This window comes from Mastigoproctus giganteus, chromosome 8 (genome assembly GCF_048544385.1).
Source record: "Mastigoproctus giganteus isolate SK-2022 chromosome 8, ASM4854438v1, whole genome shotgun sequence".
Taxonomy (NCBI): Eukaryota; Metazoa; Arthropoda; class Arachnida; order Uropygi; family Thelyphonidae; genus Mastigoproctus; species Mastigoproctus giganteus.
This window is the reverse complement of record NC_143582.1, coordinates 111093947-111116574: the sequence shown is the minus strand read 5'-3', so window position 1 is coordinate 111116574 and position 22628 is coordinate 111093947. Positions and strand designations below refer to the sequence as shown.

Genomic DNA, 22628 nt, shown 5'->3' with positions numbered 1-22628 from the left:
CTTTCATTGAACGTGGGTTTAGGGCTCGATTTACCAGCAGTGGTTTCAACATACGATCTCCTGAAGCGTTGGACAAAAATAATAAGGTCACACAATCCTTAACTACCTTAAAACCACCAGCAGTTTTCTGCGATTTGGCTACATACATTCTGTTGGCATTCGTTTCCAGAAAAAACCAGTTTCATCTGCATTCCACACTTGATCAGGAGTGTATCCTCCATCTTTAATAATTTTTGCAAGTTCCTGCGGGAATACTTTAGCAGCCGGTTTATCTGCAAATGCAGTTTCACCTTTAATTTTTATATTATGAAGAGCATTCCTTTTTTAGAAACTCTGTCATCCAACCTGTACTCGCAGAAAATTCATACTTTCTGTTTAACTGAGATGAAGTGCTTGGCTCCTTTTCTTTAATCTGTCTGTAAATTCTTAGTGCTGTTTGCTTGAGGGCATTTCCATCTACTGGTACTCTTTTTTTTCTGACTGACCTTCTATCCATATTATCAGAGCCTTTTCCATTTTTTCTTGACAATATCTCTTGTATATGATGATGAAATAACACTTACTTTTATTCCAGAACATACCGACTTCCTGATTGCAGCTTCATTTTTCTTAATAGTTCTTACGGTAGCTTCATGTACACCAAAATGCTTTCCTACAGATGTAGTCCCTTGTCCAGTTGCAAGACGATCTAAAATTTGAATTTTAAGTTCCAAAGAAATCGCTTTCCTTTTCATTTTCGTAATAGGCGAATTATTCGACATTATATAAGGGCTACCGAAAAATATCTCAGTTATAATTAATAAAAAAAGTATGAAAAATTTTTTAACTTACAATTTGTTGACTATTGGCAAAATTAATAAATTTATATGTGCACAAATTTTACTAAAGATTCTTTCACTTTGAAATAGAGCTTACTACTAAATGTCTTCCGAAGATACAATGCACGGATACAGTAGATGTGCACCAAATTCAATAAAAATGTTGATGATTCATAGATACCTGGATGTACACATTGGTAAATAAAAGCACGCGTTTCAAAACGCACACACTAGCTGTTATCCAATCTATTCATGCCAATATGCCACAAATAAAAAAAAATTTTCTTAGAATTTAGGCAAAAAAAAATTCATAGAAATCGTGTTAAATCAAAATGACTCGCGTAAAAAGAGAATGAAATATTTATTTTGAATTCGTGTTAAATCAAATTCGTATAAAAAAGTTCGTGCAAAAACAGAATTAGATGTATACTATTTTTTTATTTTTTATGAAAACCCAAAACGAGAGGTATTTGAACCTATAGTACTTAGTACCGTTCTTGGGTTGGAGATTGAGAAGACGAAAGCAGATATTTGTTGACATTAGACTTCAACTTCTGTAGACTAATTTTCGGGAAATACGTACGAAGGAAGGTTGTTCCAGAAAACGGCAGTTGAATGAATAAACGAGGAAGATGAAAACTTGGTTCTGTGAGTTTAAAGTTGGACAGTAAATGGATGTTGGCTGGTGGTGGCATGTGTTCAGACTGTTTTGAAAGAGAGAGGGGAATTATAGAAGCCAATTCAGAAGAACAGTGCCCATGGATGTATCTGTAGAAAAGGCATGCAGCAGAAACACTACGTCTATGAGACAGCGAGTGGAGAGACTTTGTTAGAGAGGAGTCATTAATTAACTTAACTGCCATAGGAGCAAAAGAATCCTTTTTGCAAAATATAAGACAAGACTGAGTTTTAGAAGGGTTGAAATCAACTAAGTTGTCTTTGCCTCACTGGAGAATTACCTGGAGATTGGCATTTAAGGAATTGGTAGCAGATATTCAAGAAGTTGAAGCTGATTGAGCAGGACAAAGTTTCTCAAAATGGAAAGTGGAATGGAATGTGCTATCACCAGCATAACTATGGATAGGATTTCCAGTCAATGGAAGAAGGTCATTAATATACAAGTGGAAAAGAGTGGGGAAAGAACTGAACCTTGGAGGACGCCAGCATTAGTGGAGAAGTTAGAAGACAGAGAGCCATCTGCCATCACCCTAAGTGAGCGATCAGAGAGAAAACTGAATAAGAAGACCTTTATGCCAAACACAATCGAAAGCCTTTGAGATGTCAAGAAAAACTGCTTGTGTTTCACCAAACTTTTCCATTGAATTTGTCCATAAATGGGTAATATAAGCCAGAATGTCACCAGTGGATCGACAGTGAAGGAATCCATACTAGTGATCGTTGATCGACGGGAGGTTTCTAGTTAGTTTAAGAGTTGGCCGTTAATTAATTTCTCCATTACTTTAGAAAGAGTAGAAGTAATTGCAGTGGAATGATAATTGGATGGGGGGGGGATTTGTCACCCTTTTTAGGAACTGGCTGGATATGAGCAAATTTCCAAGCAGAAAGGAAAAACACCTTTGAAATAAGAAAGTAAAAAAAGGCAGCAAAGAACAGGAGTAAGGTCAGGAGCACCAGTTTTGAAAACAAGTGGAGAAATACCATCAGAACCTGGAGCTTTCTTTGCATCAAGATTCGTCAAAATCTTTCTGACATCCTTTTTTTGACGGAAGACCACAGGAGGCATTGAATGGAGTGTGTTGGGAAGGTGGGAGGTGTTTTACCAATATTATTAATACATAAGTTGGAAGAAAAATGGGATGCTAGCAGGTCAGCTTTATCCTTGGCTGAAGTGACAACAGAACCATCTAGTTTGGACAGTGGTGGGAGCAGAGATGGGCAAAAGTTGCGGCCAATAGCTTTGGCAAGAGACCAGAATGCTCGACTGCCATTAGGGAAAGAAGCAAGTTTTCTACTTGTAGCCTGTTCAAACTCTAGTTTAGACTGATTAATAACTGCGTTACAATTGTTGCAGGCTTTGGTGTAGGCAGAAATTGAAACTGAAGAATTGGAAACAAGCCAATTACAATATGCAACATTCTTCTCTTGAACAGCCTTAGCACATTTATCGGAAAATCAAGGTTTAGATAAAGGACAAGATTTTAAAGTGGAGTGTAGAATAAAGGATTCCATTCATACAAGAATAATTTCACTGACACGATCTGAGCAAACATTGACACCAGAAGTTTTGAAACAGTAATCCGACCAAGGGAAAGAAATCTCGCAGGTCATCCCATTTTGCATTCTTGTAATGCCAAACAACATAAGATTGGGAATAGCCATGAGATAAAGGCTCAATTGGAGAAAAGACAATCACCAAGTTGTGATCTGAGGTGCCTAAAGGACCACTCACTTTGACCGTGTACTTAGAAGGGTTGTTTGTGAGATAAAGATCAATGTTGTTGGCTGACTAGTTAGGATTGTCCGTTATTCCTGTAGGTAAATGAACAGTCTGTGCAAGATCATTAGTAATTGCAAAAGCCTCAACATCTCGACTAGCTGGGTCGGTGTGACTAGAAAACAGAAGCCAGCTGGAGTTGTGAATATTAAAATCACCAAGGAAAATTACCTCACTGTTAGGAAAGTTGGACTGGAGAAAGTCAAGTTGCAAAGAGAGGAAGTTAAAGAGCTCCAAGTGATTAGTGGAGTTGGAAGAATGGTAGAGACAACAGATGAATTTGACACAATCAGGTAGAGAGATTTTAAGCCAGAGAAGATCGAAAAGAGGAGAATCCAAATTACCAAGTGTCTGACAGGGAATATGGGATTGGACATAAATGCACAAGTACCACTTTTGAGGCGAAAGGAATCATACAGCGAATAATTTGGGCAACTGAGATGAGCAGTAGATGAATCAAGCAATAAATAACTGAGATTTTGTCAGAAAAAGTAAATGGGGTTTGGCCGACTGCAAGTGGAAATGGACATCATTGAGATTAAAACTGAGACCACATATATTTGTGAAATGAACTGGGAAGTGTTTAGGAGATTTAGATCTTTTCGCAGATAAGCTTACTTCTGTTAGTTTGACAATTCATGGTGTATTCAATAGTAAGAAAAACTGGGGGGGGGGGGGACATGTGCTGTATGAAGTAATGAAATTTTTAGATATGGCGTACACACGGTAAGAATATACCCAGATCATTGACATAACATGGCCTCTCATACACACTAATCAGACTCCCTCCAGTCATTAGCTGGCAGAGTAGAGGCAGCAAGATTATACATCAGCTGATCCGGAAGCCTCCTAAAGAGTTACCAATAGGTTTGGTCTGGTGTACTAACTAGCAGCCAGCCTGTGAACAACGTTTTAGAGCTGTACCCTCGATGTCGGGAAGATTGGATCTCGCCATGCCTTTCATCCTAACCTCAAAAGACATCAATCATACTGCAAGATGGAAGAGGGCTGACTGGAACTTATCTCTGGAACTTAACATGGGTTCCACCAGTTCAAGCCTCCAATAAGCAAAGTGGTGGTATTGCACCGGTTGATGATTCATCTACCACCTAGTATTGCCTGGTAACACAGAGAGGCAGCATTCCTCCATGTGGTGTGGTCGCCACACCTCGACCCCTGCTTACGTTGGTTCACACCTAGGTGGTCACCTTTAGTGTGTTTGTGCATGGAGGTTATACCTAAGATTAGTAACAGTCCTACAATCGTGAAGGTGCAAGCAGAGGATTTGGCTGTCACAGACCGTCCGGACTTCGCCGATATTGGGTCCACTTGACTTGAATGTCACCTGAATATCAGTTCCATCAGCGTTTTAGACTCGCAGGTAGCAAGTACAGCTTGTCTGGCATATCTGAGAGAATGTCTGTAACAACCTGAAGGACCAAATGGTTAAATTTTAAATATCTTTAAAATCATATCTTTTTTAAATTTTTTTAGGAACACAGGCAACTAAGGCAATGTTACTCTGTGTATATTGTCTATAAATTGTGTGTCCTGAGGTCGTCGATTTTCTGTTTTGCTAGACGAAAACCTAGAGATTACGGGAGAAAAAACCAAGCTACCCACGCATGAGCCCGATTACTCAGCCATGTCGTGAAAAAGACCCATAAAAATTCATCCCATCATTGATCGGTTTCAAATTCAGGTCTTTTACATCCAGTGTGGGGGGGGGGATGGCAATTCTATCAACTATGCTATCCATGGGGGCTTCAGTAGTCATATCAAAACCTTCTACTGATGTAGCAAGCTATACTATCGCACTGATTCCCTTTTCTGCCAGTCCAACCATATTTCCTGAATGAACTGACTCTGGCCATACATCACCTGATAGACCTTGGGCAAAAGATGATGATCCATCACTATTGGATGACTCAAAAATTAGAGAAATAGCTATTAAATACCATAAATCTGCTGCACAAGTAAGTAACATTTGCAGCTGACAGTTGATGCCATCATTATCTTTTGATATTTTCCCCTAATACTAAGATGTTTGTAAATTTACTACATGTAATTTTTATTATTAATATAACAGATTGAGTGACCACTTTATTAGGTACATCTACTTAATAGCAAATCGGTTCCCATTTTGACATCAGAACAGCCTGAAGTCATGACCTCAACGATTCTGTGGGGGGGGTGGTCCATATTGACTCACTGCTTTACACAGTTACTGCAAATTGGATGGTTGTCTCTTCAGAAGAGCTCATTCCACCTCATCACACACATACTCGGTGAGATCTGTGTTGTGAGATGAAAGGGGAGCCCACTGCACTAGTCTAAATTCCCTGATGTTCCTGGAACTAGTTTTTGTACAGTACTTGCCTCTTGACATGGTGCATCATTCGATGGATACACTACAGTAGTGTGGGTATACTACAGCCATGAAGGGAGCATCTGGTTGGAAAAAAATTTCCACGTAATCTGTGTTGTCATCCAAATGGTTGCTCTGCTAGTATCAAGGGGTCCAAGGTGCACTGCAAAAACACTTCCCACCATTATGCCTTCAGTTAGCTTGCATTATTACCATCTGGAAGGATAGGACTTATGTACTTTTTTTTTACCATATTCTGATTCTTCCAACATCAGCAGAAACTGGGATTGGACTCATGAGACCAGGCAACGGGTTCCAATATTTTACTTCTAGCGCTGGTAAGCTAACTGTATGCTGTACCTTCTAGTTTTTTGCTGATGCACAAGTGGAACCCAGTTTGATTGTTGGCAGTGATATCCCATCGGAGAAGTGAAGTGTGGGAGATAATGCAGCCCTATTTGTCAAGTGCATTCTGAAATGCCCTTCATTTATCACTGTTGTTAGCTTTTTATTTGACTGACTTTAGCCTTTCTGTTTGTTCTCTTGCACAAGTCTTGTCAGCAACTAAAAAAAGTTTTAGTTGCTGATAAAAGCATAATACATTTAAGTGTGCAGGTTTCCACCTTGCTATAAAGAATTAGTAATGGCCACCAAAAAAAAAATAAAATAAAATAACAAAAAATACATAAGAATTAATAAGAGAAAAGGAAATGGACAACCTATGCATTTCCAGCCTATGCTCCTCCCTAAGGTAACCCAGCTGACCTTTGAATTTCCCCAGACTGTCAGCCTCTACCACCCATGTAGGTAACTTATTCCAGTAATTTATAACTTACTGGCTAAGATAAAACTTCCTACAATGTAGTCTAAACAACTCCCCCCCGTAACTTAAAATCATGGCCCCTAGTTCTAGAATAATTTATAACTGTGAAAATTTCGTCCTTATACATTTTGTGTCTCTCAGAGCCTTAAACACCTCAATTAAGTCTCCTCTAAAGTACCTAGTTTCCAAGCTCTGCAACCCACATATTCGAAGTCTTTCCTCATGTGGATGCCCTTTTACCGATCTCAGGCGAGTTATCCATCTTTGGACCCTTTGAAGAAGAACAAAGTCTTTCTTTAGGTGCAGTCTCCATACTTGAACACAGTATTCCAAGTGTGCTCTAACAATAGCCTTATATAGAATTGCTTCATAAACATGGCAGATTCTTTATTTATAGAGTAATGATTCTATAAATAAAGAATCATTACTCTATGATTTACTTACTTACAGTAAAAATTCAAGATATGTTTAACCTTAAATATTCATTTCAACCAAAAAGAAAAAAGTTGAAGGTCCAAAAGAGCAAGTATTCTATATTTAAGTTAAATAAAACTATGCAGAAAAGTAACCTAATGTATTAGGGCACTGTCAGAAACAATTAGAAGAAAATAATTGAACACAAGATTCAAATATTTATTTATTTATTCATTCATTCATTCATTCATGGAATTCAGGATTTTTTCCCGTATGTAAATACTTATGACGTTTGCCTTTTATTGTCAAAATGGAATGCTGAATGGATAATAAGGATGATGTTTTAACCTGAAAAAGAAATAAAACAAGTTCATACCAGCAGCAGTTATCAAAAATTAATATTCAATCACAGTTAAACTCTACAAATTTTGATAAACATTTGAACTTACTTTAATCTTGAAATTATTGTAGTATTTGACATGTCACATGTTTGCTAAAGTATGATAATCCATTTATCTGCAGTCAGTCCGAATTAGCATGTTAAAAATTTTACAAAGTAGCAAATTTACAACAGAATCATCTGATGTCAAAAACAGCATTTGGAAAAGATGCTATGTGTCATTCAAAGACTCTTCAGTGGTTCATAAACTTGAAAGCTGTCCTTGCTTTGGCTACCCAACTTCAGAAGCCAATGATTCAGACATTCATGATCTAGGAGTGATCGGCGTTTACAGATTTTCAAATTTGTCTTTCTTTTAGGCATTTCAATCAGTTTTAACACACATCATTTCAGGCAAGGTCATCCATGACCTTGCCTGAAATGTGACCTTTGTAACGTGTGTCCATCATTACTGGTAACAGATCTACGTTTATGACTAAAACCCAGAAACAAAGGCCCAGTCATATGAATATTATAATATGACTATTCTAAAGGCAAAAAAAAAAAAAAGGCAATCTCAATTAAATGTAAAGTTCATTCATATTGTATTTTCTGGCAGTACATTGTTCATTATGAATTTGTCCCACATGGCCAACAGTGAGGAAGGAATACTGCAAAACTGCAAAACAATTCTATAACAATTGTGCAATGCTGTTCAGAGGAACTGCTGGCAAAGTGTGCTTTAGGAAATAGTGCTTGCATCATTATACCAGTCCTGCACACGTGGTCCTTTCCACTCAAGAATATTTGGTTAACCAATCCATCACTGTGGTCCTCCACCTGCTATATTCTCCTTCCCCCTCCACCAAGCTTTTAAAGCCCACATATTTGCAATTGAGGACAACAACCCAATGATTTCAGTTCTGCAAGTGCATATAGTTCCTCTTTCAAAACGTTACAGAGGAACTGTAAGCACTTGCAAAACTGTTGAAGTCATTGTATATACAATGTGAAGAAATTAAATTTCACTGTAACATACACATCATATAACCATAGAATTATTTGAATTTCTGGTTGGATTGTCACTTCTTATGTAGTTTCCTTTGAGAATAAAAGCTTCTGCTATACTTAATAAAAATGTATATAGAAATTCCTTTTGTCAAAAAAAAAAGCAGAAAGTTTGGCTGTACTAGAAATGAAATTTCACAATATAATTTATTTTATATTAATATATGATTAAATTGATGATCAAGATGCTACTGGGAGTCATCACGGAACAAGTAAGTACATGGGCTGCATTAGGGTAACTAAGAGTAAGAAGAGGTGCATGTATATTTGCATGTACACCAATGCTAGAAGTATAGTAAATAAATTTGATGAATTTGAGTTGCTGAACAAGACATCAAAGGCAGATATTGTTGGGATATCAGCAAGGTGGTGTCACACATATCAGCAGTGCAGAATTGGAATTTGGGGAGTACAATGTGTACAAATGATGATTAGGTGCTTAGCCAGTAAAATAATATCTTTAATACAGGGTTATTCAAAATGAAGTCCGAATAACCCTGTTATTGTTTTGGTTTTTTTAGGAGCATTAGCAACTAAGGCCATATTGCTCTGGAATATGCGGTGGTCATTCCCTGACCTTTCCGCATCCTCCATATTTGGTGGTGACGGGCTCGAACCCCGGTCTAATCAAGAAGCGTGTGGTACGCACTGCTGCTCCTTCCCACCTGGCTACGGAGACGCCAAACCCTGTTATAATATCTCAAGTTTCGTTCCCACGCTCGCGATGTTCGGACTTCATTTTGAATAACCCTGTGTAAATTGATACTGAATATCTTTAATTACAAATAGATACTGCAGCTTTTGAGACAAATCATGTCTCTTCTTCAACAGAAAATGGAAACTAGAGATAAAATTATTCTAATGGACACAGTTGTGCGTGTGAGGACACGAGGTAAGTTATTCATTTATTAAACTGGTGTTTATTGTTGCTGCATGGACGTGCGTAGTTTTTTTCCAGCGCTTGTCTAAACCTAAAATGGTTGTCTCTAAGATGGGGTGTAGTCTCATGCCTTTGCAGCGGTTCATGGCTCTCGAATTACACAATATATTAAGTGACTCACCAGAGGCGGTGGCGAAAGTGTCGAGAGTAGTCAATTATTTCATAGTCCAGCTTGGGATTGAGGTCATGGTGGGTGGACCAGAAGTGTTCCGCGATTGCAGACTGGTCAGTTTCAGCAAGGCAATCTTGAAGACGTCTCGAAGTCTTTCCTATGTAGCAGCTGTCACAGTCTTTGCAGGCTATGCAGTATATACCGCATAGCCTGCAAAGACCGACCAGTCTGCAGTCGCAGAACACTTCTAGTCCACCCACCCACCACGACCTCAATCCCAAGCTGGACTATGAAATAACTGACCACTCTCGACACTTTCGCCACTGCCTCTGGTAAGAGTCACTCAATATATTGTGTAATTCGAGAGCCATGAGCCGCTGCAAAAGCATGAGACTACACCCCATCTTAGAGACAACCGTTTTAGGTTTAGACAAATGCTGGAGAAAAACTACGCACATCCATGCAGCAACAATAAATACTAGTTTAATGATTGAATGACCTACCTCGTGCCCTCGCATGCCTAACTGTGTCCGTTAGAATAATTTTATCTCTTAAGTTTCCATTTTCTGTTGAAGAAGAGACACGATTTGTCTCGAAAGCTACAGTATCTATTTGTAATTAAAGATATTCAGTATCTATTTATATTAAAGATATTATTTTACTGGCTAAACACCTAATCATCATTTCTATCCTATGGATTCCAGTACAACAGGCCCATTTATCCTCACAATGTATACAGGCAGGGTAGGAAGAGAGGAGAGGTTATGCTATTAGTTAAGAAACACAAAATCTATGGAAGTGCATCCATTTGATATGGGTGGACAGTGCAATCTTCAGTCAGTTTGGTGTAACATAAGCACTGGGAAAGAGAAAATGAGAGTAGGAGTGTGTTATAGGCCTAATGACTGATGAGTACAACAAACAATTGTGCAGAGAAATAAAGTGGGCCAGTAAATCAAAATGTCTTGTAATCAGTGTTTTAACTTTGATACTGACTGGAACTTTCAGACTGGTCACTCACACGCTAGCAACACTTTTGTGGATTTATTGGAGGATTGTTTTCAACGGCAACCAGAGAGAGTAATACTCTTGATCTGATTATCAACAGTGATTATAAATGCTTTAAGAATTTGCAGATAAAGGAACCAATAGGTGGGAGTGATCACATTCTACTGATGTGGGATTTATTTAAAGATTAATTACCATCAAGGGTAAAGGGAAGGATTTTTGCTTTTGTAAAAGGTGACTACAGTGGTCTCAGACAGTTTTTAAATTCAATACAGTGGGATCAACTGATGATGATTAAAACAACGAATTCTAAATGGGAAGCCTTCAAGAAATCTTGAAACCAACTAAGAAATACTGTTCAAGATTTAGACCTAAATGGATGTCAGATGAACTAATGAGGCTCATGACAGAAGAAAAATGTGTGGGATGCATATAAATTATCAGCTGTCACACAGATGCTTATGGCAGATAAAAGCTAGTCTGTAATCAAGTCACAAGAGAGCAAAGGCTTGCCTAACCTCCTAAATGAAGACTGCTTTGTTTGCAAATTGGAGCAGTATGGCATTAAGGGCAAGTTGCTGCAATGAATAAAGGATGGTTGAGTGGGAGACGGCAGAGAGTAAATGGACACTGCTCCATGTGGACTAATGTTATTAGTGGAGTACCCCAGGGTTCAGTGCTGAGCCCATTGTTGCTTTATGTATTTATCAATGATATCGATGAAGGTATATCAAGCTTAATGTCCAAGTTTGCAGATGATACAAAGGTTGGCAGGGTTGTTAATGACACTAAAGACGGGATGCTACTGCAACAGGATCTAGAAAAGTTGGGCAGATGGGCTGAGAAATGGAAACTGAAGTTTAACATTGACTGGTGCAAAGTACTGCATATGGGTAGCAACAACCCAAGAGAAAAGTACCAACTGTGTGGTACTACACTCGGAGGTGGAGAATGAAAAATACCTGGAGGTAATTGTGCAGTCAGATATGAAGTTCTCTGTGCAATGCAGATGGGCTGCCAGAGCAGTCATGGAGTTTTGTCAATGATATATAGCAGGAGTAGCCAACGAGTCAATCGCGATCTACCAGTTGATCAAGGCTTTAATTATGGTCGATCAAGACGAATTTTTAAATATACAGTCATCCCTCGATTTGCGCGGTCAGGTATACTACCAGAATTTTATATTGCGCAGAGGGTTTTCGCTACCTGCACGTTATTTCAATTTTTTTTTTTTTTTTTACGCAGCTTCAAAAATAGGAATGAAGAGCAGACTTTGAAAATTTATTTTTGTATGATTCAAAATTTCATTGAAGGAGAAACACATTTCACCATAATAATGTAAAATACCACAGAATTCCAGCTGTCGGTATTATTGCATATTCAATAAGATTGAGTTTATACTTAGATTGCATTATCAGAAAAGTGCAAATTGTTTTTATTGTTTTATGGTCAAGACCTCCATGAATAGCTTTAGAGAAATATCACAAATGCATTCAAAACTGATTTTTGTAAGGATATAACCAAACAGAGCAATAAACGGTGGTGTGTTTGTCCAGTTATTTTGGAAACAACTTCCTCATTCGGGAATCCTCTTCATAAATTATCCTACGTTAGCTGTTCAGACAACTTAAGTGTTTTAATCGGTAAGCATTGCTTTTGCTGATTTAATAACCAGACAGTACTTATATGTTAATTTAGTACCTGTTGATGTAAAATGAATACTACAAAAAAGAGTAAAATGTATCATTTTCATCAAGAGTGGGAACTAGAATACTTTTTTGTAAAGGTAAAAGAAAAATGTTGCTGTTTGATTTGCAATGCTTCTGTGGCTATACCTAAAAAAAGGAAATTTAGAAAGGCACTTCAACGCACTCCATGATGAATACCAATCGGATTTTCCGACGAATAGTGACCTTAGAAAAAATAAATTAGAACAACTTAAATCCAGATTATTCGTGTAACAAAATTTCTTCATGATACCTAATTTAATCTTTTTGTTATACTGTACGTGTTTTTATATTTCCCCACAACCTTGCCAAGCCCCTAGACTCCTGGCTATGGCGGACACATTATTGTATCTTTACTGTGTCTGTATAATATCGGTGTAGATGCACCATAGATAATTCTTAAGAAACTACGATGGTAGTTGTTGTAGTAGGCATCATTTGCTCGCGTCTCATATTGTGCTCTTCCTTCACAACGAGTTGCCATGGTATTGCTACCTTGAATAAGTAATGCTTCACTAATACAGAAGACTATTGTTACTTATTCTCAGTGAGTACCACCACCCAGACGGCACCGTTTCAAAGCTATTGGCCTATCATCCGTGGGTGGGCAGGTACCCTGGTATTGAAGACATGACAACCCAGTTGGGATGATAGTCACACAATATGAGAGATGCCAAAAGGTTTATATGGTAATATTTGAAAATAACTAAATGCACGTAATACCATCATGGGTAAACAGCTTTTGAACTTTCCACACAAATCTGGAATAAAAATACTTTGTCAGACATCAACTTTAATAGAACTCAATATTCCACAGTCTGATCAAGATCGGAAAACCATGTAGGAGCATCAGCAGTTTTCCCAGACATTACACTGTCAACCCAACTTCCAAAAGAATGCAGTGTCTGCGCTGAATTATTAGTAGAAGTTCAAATAGTAACGGAGCACTTAAAAACCACATTGCTTGAGAACAATAATATACTGTGATTCATTAAGTGTAATACAAGCCATACAAACAACATGTCCCATCACTGGATGTGATATATTGCCCAAGAACTGTCTTGGGAAAATTAAACATACTAAAAGACTTAACTAAAGAAAAACAAGAAATACTTTTGTGCTCGATACAGGATACAAAGGAATAAAATGAAACAAAGCTGACAGAACTGCAAAATCAACAAGAAAAACCAGAAATACTTTTGTGCTGGGACACAAATATACCAGGACACAAAGGAATAAAATGAAACGAAGAAGCTGACAGAACTGCAAAATCAACAGCCTCCAGAAACAATCTTTCCCAGTTCCATATAAACCAATCATTCAAAACTGCTCTCTAACACGATGGCAAGAAATCTTTTTGTATTTCTCCTCTGGACACAGAGTAGGAGATTCACTGAACTGATTTCAGTAGCTAGGGTTGTTTCATTGAAACTGAGATTTCAGTTCAATCCTAGCCTGCATAATGGCTTAGATCATCATCTAAGCCAGTGGTTTTCAACTGGGGTGCCACGTAATTTGGGTTTAAGTTACTTAAACTTATTATTTATTTCATTATAAAAAGGTGTACAGTATCTTTTTAATTTTGTGGTGATTTATAATTGATGTTTACTTAGTACCTCTATATAAAGAAAATTATATACTGTATATATATAATTTGTATTATTAAATGTACTTTTTATTATTATAATAAATATCATATAACATACATATTTTTTAATATTATATATATATACACACACACGCACAGAGAATCAGATCTAACAGGCAGAAAATTGAGTAGGGGTGCCGCCAAATAAAATAAATTACTTAGGGGTGCCGTTATTCAAAAAAAAGGTTGAAAATCACTGATCTAAGCCATCATCTGCATCGTGAAGTGCAAGTTAAATTGTCATCTAATATGTGTCACCTAAACAGTGACACCTCCATCTGTTTCACTAGTGTCATCTGCACAGTACATCATCATTTAATGTGTTAATCGTCATTTATGGAGAGACCTCCACCTCCATGTTAATCATCATCATCTTATGTGTGTCACCTGCACAGTACATCATCTATCAAGTACACTCCATCTACATGTTAATCGTCATCTACACAATACATCATCATTTATGGAGTGACGCCTCCACCTCCATGTTAATTGTCATCTGCACACTACGTTGTCATCTATCGAGTTACGCCTCCATCTAGATGTTAATCGTCATCTAATTACACATTAGATGACGATTATGCTTACAACTGCAACACTTTTGTTGAATGGCTTGGAAAAAAATGTTATTCCAGGCACAAAATTCTTGCTGACCTTTCTGGATCACAACTCCGTACAAAGAGCACGAAAGACCTGAATATCCCCCCCCCTCTCTCTCTCTCTCTCTCTCTCTCTCTCTCTCTCTCTCTCTCTCTCTCTCCCCCCCCAGGGTCCCAGTAATACATGGAAAAAACCTCTGGAGTCAGGAACTGCAATTCATCTGTAATGCTATTAAATAACACTGACTCAAATATGTAAAACGTCTTTATTATGATAAAATAATAAATTACATGCATGCTGATCGTATAACTATATGTTAAAATATTAAAACAAAATAAAATAAATGTTGTATAACATTTTATTTATAACAAGAATAAAATTCAATAAAATATATAAAATTAAAAGCAATAAAAGTTGTTTAAAATCAGCTAACAGAAGAGTGCAAATTGTTTTATGGTTGTGACCTCCAGAAATAGCTTTAGAGAAATATCTAACATTCAAACAAACAAAGGCATTCAAAACTGATTCTTATAAGGAAAAAAACAGAGCAATAAATGGTCGTGTGTTTGTCCGGTTATTTTGTAAACAACTTCCTCATTCGGGAATCCTCTTCATCAATTATCCTACGTTAGCTGTTCACACAGAATATTTTTCTGGTTCGCGCAACTTAAAGTGTTTTAATCGGTAAGCATTGTTTTTGCTGATTTAATAAATGGACAGTACTTATATGTTAATTTAATACCTTTTGATGTAAAATAAATACTTCGAAAAAGAGTAAAACGTATCATTTTCATCAAGAAGTGGGAACTAGAATACTTTTTTGTAATGGTGAAAGAAAAATGTTGCTGTTTGATTTGCAATGGTTCCATGGCTATACCCAAAAGAGGAAATTTAGAAAGGCACTTCAATGCACTCCATGGTAAATACCAATCGGATTTTCCGCCTAACAGTGGCCTTAGAAAAAAATAAATTAGAACTTAAATCCAGATTATTTGCGCAACAAAATTTCTTCATGACACCTAATTTACAATCTAAAGGAATAGCTGTAGCATCGTTTCAAGTGAGTCATCATCTTGATGCATCAAAAATATGCAAATCATTTTCTGATGGCCAATTCATCAAAGACGCATTTTTAGAAATAACAGATTCTCTTTTTGAAAATTTTAAGAACAAAAATCAAATTAAAAGTGCCCTTCAAGATCTGCAATTATCTCGAAATACTGTGATGCGATGTGTCGAAAATTAAAAATGTGAGCGAACAATTGCATGCTGATATTGCTAATTATGTGTCCTTTTCTTTACGGCACCTCCATAGCCAGGTGGTTAGGAGCAGCAGTATGTAGCACACGTTTCTTGATTAGACCAGGGTTCGTAACCACCAAAATATGGAGGATGCGGAAAGGTCAGGGAACGACCACTGCATATCCCTAGCAATAGGGCCTTAGTTGCTAATGCTCCTAAAAACCAAATAACAACGACATAAACCCCCTTTTCTTTACAACTGGATGAATCTACAGACGTCAGTGATACAGTTGGATTGCTCATTTTTGTTGGTATGTTTTTCGATGATTTCATTAAAAGAAAGAATTAGAGGTCTTGATATCTTTAACTGAAAAACTGAAATTACCACTATTTAAGCAATGACGGGGCATATTAACGGATTCATCACATTGTGCCAAAAGGATGATGAATTCCCAGATTTTTTGAGTTACCACTGTATCATCCACCAACAAGTGTTAGCTAGCAAAATATTAAATACTAAAAGTGTTATGGACATCGCTTTTGAAATCGTGAATTCCATCAGAGGGCAATCTCTTCAAAGGAGACTTTTCAAAATGCAACTCAATGAAAAAGAACCAGATCTCATATTACACACAGATGTGAGGTGGCTGAGCCGGAGTAAGCTTCTACAGAGGTTTCGAAATTTGCTGAATGAAATTAAAAAATTTGTTGATCAAAGGGGAGATGATTATCAGCAGCTACAAGATATGGAGTGATTGTGTGATCTGGCTTTATTGGCAGATTTTACCAGTAAATTAATTGATCTGAATTTGGAATTACAAGGAAAAAATAAAAATGTGGGTGACATGATTAGTAATATTTCTGCATATAAATATCAATTTTTGGCAATGGCTAAGGATCTCAAAGAAAAAAAAATTTGACAATTTTACAAATATGCAAGATCATTTGCAAAAATATCCTGTTTTTAAATTTAATAGTGAGAAGTACAAAGGGTACTAGGAAAGTTTTGCAATATGACGCAACAATGAATCACAGGAAGCTGCTTGTTGCTGCATGTTGAGACATGTTCATACGTGCATAGTAGCCGCCGCGCCAAGTCGATGGGCTCAGTTATTCATTAGCAGTGAGAGTGTAAAGTGCTTGCGATGGCATCGTGGTCACGAAATGAGATAAGGACAGTTTTGCGGTATAATTTCGTGCGTGGTTTAACCATAGACCAGTGCTTAGAAGAAATGACTCTTGCACTAGATGATGATTGTCCACATCGTACAACGATATTCAGGTGGTATAGAGAATTCCAAATGGGAAATTTCACTCTGGAGGATTCTGAGAGGCCGGGAAGGCCACGAGCATCAGTTACGGAGGAAAACGTTACTGCTGTGAGGAAAATGCTTGACGAAAACAGGCGAGTGACCTACCAACAGATAGAGGATACTTTGGGCCTAAATGCACCAGCAATTCGTTCGATTCTGCAAGATCATTTGCACGTGAAGAAACTTTGTTCTCTCTGGGTGCCGCATCAACTGACTGAAGAGCAGATGACACGACGTGTGACTTGGTGCCGGGAGATGTTAAAAAAGTTTGATAAGGGACAATCTCGGTATGTGAACAACATCATGACAGGTGACGAGACTTGGCTTTACTATTACGATCTGCCGACCAAGGCTCAAAACAAAGTTTGGGTCTTTGATGATGACGACACACCCGTAATTGTCAGAAAATCCCGATCTGTAAAGAAGAAAATGATAGCTGTATTTTTCAAATCGAGTGGAATTGTGGAACGTGTCATTTTGGACACGCAGAAGACAGTCACAGCTAAGTGGTATACTGAACAATGCCTGCCTAAAGTCATTGGATCTATGAAGAACCTGCGGCCAAAGTCAAGAATGGACACCTGGTACCTCCATCACAATAATGCTCTAGCTAACCGCGCCAAAGCCTGCACCGAATATTTGACCACGACAGGACTGAAACTTCTCGAGCACCCTCCCTACAGTCCAGACCTTGCTCCCTGCGACTTTGCACTGTTCCCACATGTGAAAATGAAGCTAAAAGGGAGGCGGTTTTCCTGTGATGAGGGCCTTCTACGGGCTTGGGACAACGAGTGTGCTTTACTCCCTAGTGAAACTTGGCAGAACTGGTTTAAAGATTGGTTTCGGAGGATGGAGAGGTGTATTGAATGTAGAGGAAATTACTTTGAAAAAATTAAATAAACAAAGCTGTATTGCAAAACTTTCCTAGTACCCTTTGTATGTTTCTGAAATTGAGGATGTTGTGGACGATTTTGAAACCAGAATCAGTGATTTTAAAACAATTGATGACATTGTTCAATATATTTCTTATCCATTTAATGTCCACTTAGATACAAAACAAATTGCAGAAAAAAAAAAAAAAAAAAAACCGCTGTGATTTTTCACATGGAGAAAATATTACATTGCGAAACGATATCTTCCTAAAAGCCAGATCAGAATTAGACTTTTGGAAATATGTTTGCCGAGAAAAGTACCCAAATGTAAAAAAATGCAGTGAACTTTTAAATTCCTGTTTTGGTTCCATATATCTGTGTGAATCATCCTTTTGACGAAGAATTGCTGTGCTCTTACGGACTTGCACACAGAAGATTCTTTACTGTTGGCCTTATCACAGCATATCCCCGATTTTGAAAGGTTGGCAGATGACATGAAGACACAAACTTCGCATAAATTAAAATTTTAAATACGTATGAATTTAAAATAAGAATTCTTAATTCTATTGAATTTTTCAATATGTCTTGATTAACTTTTTTAACCTTGTGCAATGAAATTTTTGAGATGGTAGATTGCTGCACATTTTGAAGGAAAAAAGTAGATCGCATCACAAATTAACTTGGCCACCCCTGATATATAGGAATTTGCTAGTAGAGAAAAGGAAGTGATTATCCCCTTGTATAAGGCAACGGTCAGGCCACACCTTGAGTACTTCATACAGGTCTGGAGGCCTCATTTTAGGAATGATGTAGAGTTGCTAGAACGAGCACAGAGAAGGGCAACAAGATTGGTGAGAGGAACAAAGGGGTACTCTTACCAAGAGCGGCTTAATTTCTGCAAGGCCTCATTTTAGGAATGATGTAGAGTTGCTAGAACGAGCACAGAGAAGGGCAACAAGATTGGTGAGAGGAACAAAGGGGTACTCTTACCAAGAGCGGCTTAATTTCTGCAAGTTGCAGCATCTGGAAACTAAGCACCTGCGAGGTGATCTGATTGAGGTGTATAAGGCCTTGAATGGTTTGAGTAGAGTCAACGCTGACACTTCTGCTTGCTCAGATTAAGAACCTGAGGGGGCATAGATTCAAATTGAGGAAAGTCAGTTGTAGAATAGATATGTGGAAGTTTGCCTTTATCCAGCAGGTAGTTGATTGCTGGAACAGCCTTCCATCTGTTGTTGTGGAAGTTGATAGCTTAAATAAATTTAAGGTTGAACTAGTCAAACATTTGCAGAAGCGGGTGGGTGAAATGGAAAGGGGTTTTTTTTTTTTTTTTGACTGAGGCTATATAAGCTTGCTTTCTTGCATCATATGCCTGAACTAATGCTGCATTGTTTACCATTATGGTATGTTTGCAGATATTAGTTTGTCTAGGATTTCCTTGTTTGGATTACTCTTACACATCAACTGATTATGGGAACAATTGCAATGCTTCAAGCTTCACCAGAAATGAGGATCTGAACTCAGTCCCTCAAATATAATCTTTACCTCAGCATTACCACGAGAAACTTATGAAGTACTGGAATTTTTTTTTAACTAACGGAGTAATACTCTTAGCATTAGCATAGCAGATTATGCAAGAAAGCAAGCTTATATAGCATCAGTCAAAAAAAAAAAAAAAAAAACACCCTTCTCATTTCACTCCAAATGTTTGTCTAGTTCTGCCTTAAATATGTTCAAGATGCTGACCTACAACCACAACAGATGGAAGTTTGTTCCAACCATTAACCACCTGCTGACCAAAGGCAAATTTCTGCATATCTATTCTACAATTGTCTTACCTCAATTTGAATTTATGCTCCCTCATGGGATTCTTCCTCTTGCTCAGATTACTAACTTGAGGTTAGTAATCTGAGCAAGAGGACAAATCCCATTAACATTGAGCTTACTCAATCCATTCAAGCCATATATACCTCAATTAGGTCACCTTGCAGGTGCATACTCTCCAGAAGCTGCAATTTGCAGACCTTAAGACTTTCTTGGAACACCAACCCTTGTTCCACTCACCAATCTCGTTGCCCTTCTCTGTACTCTTTCCGGCAGCTATACGTCTTTCCTAAAATAGGCCTCCAGACCAGTATACAGTACTCAGGGCATGGTTTGACCACTGCTTTATACAAGGGGACACTCACCCTTTTATCCCTGCTAGCAGAATTCCTGTATATCATTGACAAGACACCATGAGCTACCCTTGCAGCCTTTTTGAACTGCTCAGAATTGTGCAGTCAGATATGAAATTTCTGACTGCACAATTATCCGCAGGTCCTTTTCATTCTCCACTACTCTGAGTGTAGTACTACCCTGTTGATACGTTACTCTGGAGTTACTGCTATCCATATGCAGTACTTTACATTTGTCAATATTAAACTTCAGTTGTCACCTCTCAGCCATTCTGCGCAACTTTTGCAGATCCTGATGCAGTAGAAATACCATCATATCATTAACAAGTCTGCTAACCTTCATATCGTCTGCAAACTTAGACATTACCCCTCATAAACCTTCATCAATATCATTGATAAATACTGAAAACAACAACGTATTGTTCCCACATGTGAGACGGTGTCCCCAAAACCTCTTAGACTTCTAGATTCCATTCAAAAGAGGGAAGTTAGATTAATTAATGACTCATCTCTAACAGAGTCTCTCCACTCTGTTTCATAGACATTCTGTTTCTAATGCATGCCTTTTCTATAGATATTTCCATGGGCAATGTTCTACTGAATTGACTTCTATAATTCCCACTTTCTCTTCCAAAGCAGTCCGAACGCATGCTGCACCCAGTCAACATCCTTTTACTGTTCAACTTGAAACTCACAGAACCAACTTTTCTTCTTCCTCATTTATTCCTTCAACTTCCATTTTCTGGAACAACCTTCCTTCATATTTATTTCCTGAAAATTACAGTCTTCAGAAGTCCAATGTCAACAAGTATCTTCTTTCATCTTCTCACCATCCAACCCATGCACAGTACTAAGTACTATAAGTTTTAATACCTCTAGTGTTTGGGGTTTTCATAAAAAAATAATAATTTAATTAAAGCAAAGTGTGTACTTTTTACACAGTGAACTTTATTACGTATACAGAGGCTTATCTTACACTGCAATACTTTTTACATTTCTTCTGTTTCCTATGGTTTCAGCCATTTGTTGGATGAAACCTTAGAGTGAAGACAATTTTCTTGACAAGCACTGGAATAAAATTTATGCTCAGTAATAAAAATTTTACATCCCTTTTCCAAGTTGAACCACTGCTAAACTAACCCTTTTATTATCCATTTCATACAGCTACTATTTACAAATCCTCCTTTTTTTTTTTTTTTTTTTCACTCTCTTCATTTTAAACTATTGAAATTATAGCATTCCTTTCATTTTTACAAGTGATTGGCTTTGATCACATTATGAAATTCCAGCTGTTATTCTTTGCTGGCAGTGAAATTTCATTTCTTCTAAAATACTGTGTGTATATCACTTGCCGACATTAAGGCAGGTTCAATACACACACAACAGATCTTATTAATTACTAACATTTATATACAAGGTATTATTTTAATTTACAATTTATTTTATTTGTTTTCACCATTTTATAATTCTTTGGAACTTAAAGGAAGGTTTCTTTGTGTCCAGTAACAAATAGCAGTATGTTGTAAAGTTTTTCTAAATTCTAAATAAATTCAATTAGTGTTATGTAGTTGAGTGAGAGTGCAGTGGCACATGCTCTTTGAATAGACCACTGTTCAAGCTCACGACTGCTAAATATGATTAATGATTGTATTCATGATTTTTTATAACCTCCTCTGATCTGGTGGTCATGCCAGGGTATAAACAAAAACATTTTTATTTTATCTCATATTTAATGAAACCTATAAGTAGCTGAAAATAAATTTTTCTAATGAGACTTCTTGTTATGGAATTAATTGCATTAAATTTTCTGGAAGGATTAATATTATTATAGACTACATATCTTTCTCAACTTACCAATTTAGATGTACAAATCTGTAGTCCCGATTAAAGTTGTATATTGCTTCCATTTCCTCAGAAGTAAGTTCAAAGTCAAAAAGCTAAATATATAAATGAGTACTTCTGAATATTTGATTACCATCACTGTAAATCAGTTATTATAAACTTCTCATTATATAAAAATGAATTTAAAAAAAAAGTGGATAATGTAAAACTAATGAATTACAAAAACTGCTTGGCTCCTGCACAAATAATATTAAAATGTAGTACATTATGTACTAGTCAATACATAATGTACTATAGTCATTTTATTTCATAAAGCTTCAATCTGAAAAAAAAAAAATATGCTGCTCCTATTTTAAAAATGTAATGACACACAATCAAATTGATTTATGACCATGATTATAATGATATTTCAGCTATTGAGAGCAAAAAGAGGTGTGCAGACAAAGAATTTTGAACATGGGACTGGAAAAGTTTTTTTTTTGGAAATTTTTACCATCTTTTTGATCAATCAACGTGTTAAATTGTGTTTGACAAATACTTTAATAGTCTTAGTCACATTCATTAGTTTATTTTTAAATTTAGCTATAATGTAAGTTATGACTAATAAAAGTTCTATTATTCATAGAACTTTTTATTGGTGTTTTGGTGTGAATATTGTAGCATGTAACTTGTAGGGTTTTGTAGGTAGAGATTTTGTAAGTTACGACTTATTATTTGTAGGAGCTTTTGTATCAGTGTTTTGATGTGCATACCATAACATGTAATTAATAGGGAGAGGGCTGTGGAGCCGGAAAAAAATTTTGCAGCTCCATCTCCAGCTGCTTT

At 37.0% G+C, this 22628-nt stretch overlaps 1 protein-coding gene across 4 annotated transcripts in view; it reads right to left on the bottom strand.

Moving 5' to 3' along the window:
- Nucleotides 1–22628, bottom strand: part of LOC150081770 (aldo-keto reductase 1B-like) — a 182544-nt gene that overhangs the window by 13272 nt on the left and 146644 nt on the right. For 3 of the 4 annotated variants that reach the window (XM_090379630.1, XM_090379635.1, XM_090379634.1), the window contains 2 exons: nucleotides 21816–21898; nucleotides 7147–7226 (listed from right to left, as the gene is read on the bottom strand). In XM_090379630.1, the coding sequence (XP_090235756.1) occupies nucleotides 7184–7226; nucleotides 21816–21898 (126 nt within the window). In that variant the 3' untranslated portion in view covers nucleotides 7147–7183. Of the gene's footprint in view, nucleotides 1–7146; nucleotides 7227–21815; nucleotides 21899–22628 lie in introns of those variants that run through there. The other variant, XM_090379631.1, reaches the window with a different exon arrangement.